This window comes from Hibiscus syriacus, unplaced genomic scaffold (assembly GCF_006381635.1).
Source record: "Hibiscus syriacus cultivar Baekdansim isolate YM2019G1 unplaced genomic scaffold, ASM638163v2 tig00110020_pilon, whole genome shotgun sequence".
NCBI classification, from domain to species: domain Eukaryota; kingdom Viridiplantae; phylum Streptophyta; class Magnoliopsida; order Malvales; family Malvaceae; genus Hibiscus; species Hibiscus syriacus.
Window position 1 is genome coordinate 2,738,417 of NW_024062568.1, and position 4,793 is coordinate 2,743,209.

General features: G+C 39.0%; 1 protein-coding gene across 3 annotated transcripts; it reads left to right on the top strand.

Moving 5' to 3' along the window:
- The first annotated feature begins 555 nt into the window (after window positions 1-555).
- Window positions 556-3,313, top strand: LOC120213273 (G-box-binding factor-like). Of its 3 annotated transcripts, XM_039211443.1 has the most exons (3): window positions 556-1,262; window positions 1,307-1,339; window positions 3,205-3,313. In XM_039211443.1, exons 1-3 carry the CDS (start codon window positions 719-721, stop codon window positions 3,282-3,284), a joined length of 657 nt encoding a protein of 218 aa, XP_039067374.1. In that variant the 5' UTR covers window positions 556-718; the 3' UTR covers window positions 3,285-3,313. The 3 variants fall into 3 exon arrangements, with proteins under 3 accessions (XP_039067374.1, XP_039067371.1, XP_039067372.1); XM_039211440.1 differs by lacking the exon at window positions 3,205-3,313 and having other exon boundaries at window positions 560-918; window positions 967-1,996; XM_039211441.1 differs by having other exon boundaries at window positions 561-1,339.
- The last annotated feature ends 1,480 nt before the right edge of the window (window positions 3,314-4,793 follow it).

Here is a 4,793-nt window from a genome sequence, read left to right on the forward strand (position 1 = left end):
GTTGTTGTCCTGCAGTTGGACCGGTAAAACTATAAAGATTGAGCTTAAATAATTAGAAACCTAATATGCTTATTCACAACTCAATATACAAATCCATTAGACCATGCGAATTCTTTGTTATTAGTTTCCACGGGTGGTTTTGAGGTAGAACCCTTTCGGAGTGGTAGTTACAACACTTGTCCCCCTTCGATCAGGTAAACTTTACACAGTAACACGATTTGGCTTTTGAGTTGGTACCCTGTCTCCATCCTTATAACTTCGCTCGACTTGCAAAGCTTTTTAAACAGCCAACTCAACTCAAAATTCAAACTCAAAATTGAAGTTGACTCGAATAGCTCAAACAACATAAATAACTCGACTCAATATCAAATATTTAAAAATTTTCGTATATTTGAAGAGTTATTGAAATATCATCTCTTCGTACTTACATTTGAAGATGCATCGCACACACGATAATTACAAGAAAAATGAAAAGTCGGAGCAAGATAGGTTATCAAAAATGCCACAGCTGTTGTTTGAGGAAGTGTCTAATACAAGCTGGTTGGTTTTTTATTCTCTTTCACTTTATTCTTGATCCGTAATTGAAACAATGAAGCTAATTGATCATCTCTCAGTTTAAAATTCTGGTTTCATGTTCAATAAATATCAAAGAAGCTAAGACAACATATCAGCCCAACAAGTTTCTGACAGAAACAAGGGAGATGAGTTATCTGTAAAGATGAGTCAGTCTTCTCAAGGGTCGCCCTTCATGGATGCCAATCAACGGAACCAGGTTGTAAAGATGAGTCAGTCTTCTCAAGGGTCACCCTTCATGGATGCCAATCAAAGGAACCAGGTTGATGATTGCAGCGACGGACGACTGAGCAGTGACAACACTGGAAAGAGCTGGCAGCAACGGCATCAGGAAAGTTATCAGAGCTCTGGTCATCTTCAACAACGACATCAGTCTTGGAAAAGTTTTCAGAATTCTGATAATCTTCAACAACAGCATCATCCTAAGGAAAGTTATCAGAGTTCTGATCATCTCCAGCAACAGAATCAGACTCAAGAAAGTGATCAGAACTCTGACAATCTTCAACAAAAGCATCGACCTAAAGAAAGTTATCTGAGTTCCGATCATCTTAAACAACAGAATCAGCCTCGGGAAAGTTATCAAAATCCTGATAATCTTCAACAACAGCAGGCTGTAGTTACAGTTATACCTTCAGAAGCATGTGCAGTAAACGATGATTCGTCTTTGATTAACAAAGTTGCTTCAGATCAGTCGGCTTCTGTTACTGATCATTCAAGAGATGCTCATCCTAGTGGTTATCAGAGTTCCCATTCTCAAACACCATGGGTTGAGGCTCCTTTGACACATGAACAGAATCCCAATAATTATAATCATCATCGTCTTCTACTATATCATGAAGAGCGTGATAATTCAACTGATGCATGGGGCGAAACTGTTCCTGTAAGGAAAGCTTCAAATAAACCAAAGTCAAGTTGTTGCCAGTGATATAACACTTATATTGTCTTCAGATGCAAGGTGAAAAGCGTAAAATGTATCATGTATGTGTGTTAATTTTTATGTATAATAAGCTCAAGATACATAAAAAGTTATCTTGAGAGCATGTAGGTTGCATTGAGAGAGCATCTGTTCTACTTCAGAAATCAATGCACTAGTGTGGGTTTTCAGTGCATGAGTAGCTGACGTTTTTCATCATAAGTTTGATTCATCCTTCGCTCTAGCCTCTTGCGATTTGGCGTCAAATTTCAGCTATGGATTCGAGCTGATGGCTGATGTGTTCACTCTCTCTGCATCATTGATGAGATGAACCCCGATCCTAGTGTACCCATGCAGTGGTTGGTTGTTTCTCCTGTTTTCTTCTCTCGTTTTGCAGATGGGTTGGCCAGCTTAGGATTTGTTGCTGAGGGCTGATGTGTTCTTGTATATTGTTAGAACTCTGTACTTGTTTCTTCTGCAAACCAAAAATTTTATTATGATTAAAAAAACCCTGAGGTATATAATAAAATCTAAAGAATGATCTAACTTATTTATAAAAACATGTAATTTCTTTTAGAGAAAATAACTTCAGTGACCGAAAATGCCTTATAATATACAATTTTAACTAACTTTTTTTGGATTTGCGAAAATGACCAACAAATTCGCAACGCGAACTCTAATTTCGCAACACAAATTCTAAAATCGCAACGCTAATTACCGATATAGGTAAACAGTACTATCGCAATGCGATTTTCAAATTCGCAACGCTAATTACCGATATAGGTAAACAGTACTATCGCAACGCGATTTTCAAATTCGCAACGCTAATTACCGATATAGGTAAACATTACTAAAATCCGCGTTGCGATTTACATATTCATGTTGCGTATTTGGAAACTGTGTTGCGAAATTGGAGTTCGAGTTGCGAATTCGAGATCGCGTTGCAAATTTGTTGTTCATTTTCTCAAATCCAAAAAAATTTGGTTAAAATCGTATATTATAAGACATTTTCGGTCACTAAAGTTATTTTCTCTTTCTTTTATTGAAAAGCAAAACAAATGAATTGAAAAGGAAGAGTCAGTCTTCTAAAGGGTTACCTTCAATGAATGCTCAGTAACGGAACCAGGACGAATATTACTGTGAGGAACAAATGAGCAGGTGGATGCCGACAAGAGCCAGCAGCATCGGCCTCCTTGGTAAAGTAATCATAGTTGCTTTCATTTTCATACAATTATATCGCTTTATTCTTGATGCAATGACACTAAGTTATAGCATCATCTTTCACGGTAAAATTCTGGTTTCATTATCAATAAATATCAAAGAGACTAAAGACCAAACTACACCACCAAGTTCGTGAGAGAAAACAAAGGGAGCAGAGTTTCAGGAAATTCTAAAAAGAAAGCCAATCTTCTCAAGGGTTACCTTTGACGGATGCTCATCAACAGAACCAGGCCGGAGATTACTGCATTGAACAGGCAAGAAGCCACGACAACGTCGACAAGAGCCAGCAGCAGCATCGGCCTCAACGGGAAAGTTACCAGAGCTCTGATCATCTTCAACAACAGCAGGCTCAGATCATCTCTAACAAAGTTGCCTCGGATATCAATGAAAATAAAGCAAATGATTCAACTGAAGCCTTGGACGAAAATCCTGATGCAAATTCAAAGAAAGGTTAAAAAATATCAGGGTCTTGGTGTAGGTGTCGCTTCCACCTTGGGTTGAGGCTCCTTCCATACACGAACGATTACCAATAATTATAATCATTATGTTCCACTGTATCATGAAGAGCATGGAATAGCCAATCATGAGATACAGTAGATGATTCAACTGAAGCATCAGACAAAAAATATTGGCGCAGGGAGAATTATAACACCATCACAATCTTGCTGCTGCATCTCATGAAACTACTGGAGCATCGTAGGTCTGGCGTTGTCCAGGGCACAAGGCTAAAAAAAGTGCTTGTCCAAGTGAACTAAACGGCAATACATATGTGTGTGTATAATAATAAGATTAAAGATAAATAATAAACTCCGAAGAGTGATATATAATAAACCTACAATGGCCAAATCACAATCGCCTCCAAATACTCATCAATGACAAAAACTAGAACATGTTACACAATATATATTCATAATAAACCAGATTCACCTTCACTTAAGGCTCCTTTGGCACATGAACCTTTGGAGAACCCGATTCCTATACATTATAATCCTCCTCTGCCGCATCCAGATAAGCCTGGAGTGGCCTTCCTGGAAAAACAGCAACACCCAGAGACGAAATGGTACCTGCCAATGCTGATTCAACCGAAGTGCTTGCGCCCAGAGAACTAAAACAGCATCACATTCCTCGCCTGGTTGCTGCATCTCATGCAATGCAGTTTATCACTACTGGAGCATCATAGATCCGATGTTATCCAGCCTTAGGCACAACGTGCAAGAAAATCCCTGTTATGGTTTAGGATAGAATGATAGAAGAATTTTTTAGGGATTTAAGAAAATAGAGAGAATAGGTTACAGAAAGTGTGCATTTTCATTTCATAAGATAAAATCCTCAAAGATTCTAGGTACAATTATATAGCAGTACCTCCAGCTGGCAATTCAGCAATCTACAAATTAACCGTCTAAAATGATGACTCACCCTTCCATCCCTCTCACTTCTGACTTAGATCCACCTGCCCACCCTTTAACTCATAAGCCTACTGATATATTAATTGGGTCTAAGTAATAAAGCCCAGTTACCTTATAACCCATACCCAATCCCGTATGACCCATTCTCCTGTCCTTATTTTTGCCTTTCCCTCTTCACTTCAATCCCTAATCCCCTTCAATCCCTAATTCCTTTCTCCTCTCCCCCTTTCTGCCGATGATTCCCCCAACTTCCTTCTTCGATTTTCCCCAAATTAAACCTTCAACCCTAACTCCCCTTCCATCGTGACAATACCTCCTCCAAAATTAACCGTCTAAAATGATGACTCACCCTTCCATCCCTCTCACTTCTGACTTAGATCCAGACCTGCCCACCCTTTAACTCATAAGCCTACTGATATATTAATTGGGTCTAAGTAATAAAGCCCAGTTACCTTATTAACCCATACCCAATCCCGTATGACCCATTCTCCTGTCCTTATTTTTGCCTTTCCCTCTTCACTTCAATCCCTAATCCCCTTCAATCCCTAATTCCTTTCTCTCCTCTCCCCCTTTCTGCCGATGATTCCCCCAACTTCCTTCTTCGATTTTCCCCAAATTAAAACCTTCAAACCCTAACTCCCCTTCCATCGTGACAATACCTCCTCCATCAAACGATCCTT

Excerpts from the sequence above, each read along its gene's own strand:
- LOC120213273 (XM_039211440.1), top strand. The coding sequence starts at position 719 with ATGAGTCAGTCTTCTCAAGGGTCGCCCTTCATGGATGCCAATCAACGG. Across the intron at positions 919-966 it reads CATCAGGAAAGTTATCAGAG|TTCTGATAATCTTCAACAAC; the intron begins CTCTGGTCATCT and ends AAGTTTTCAGAA.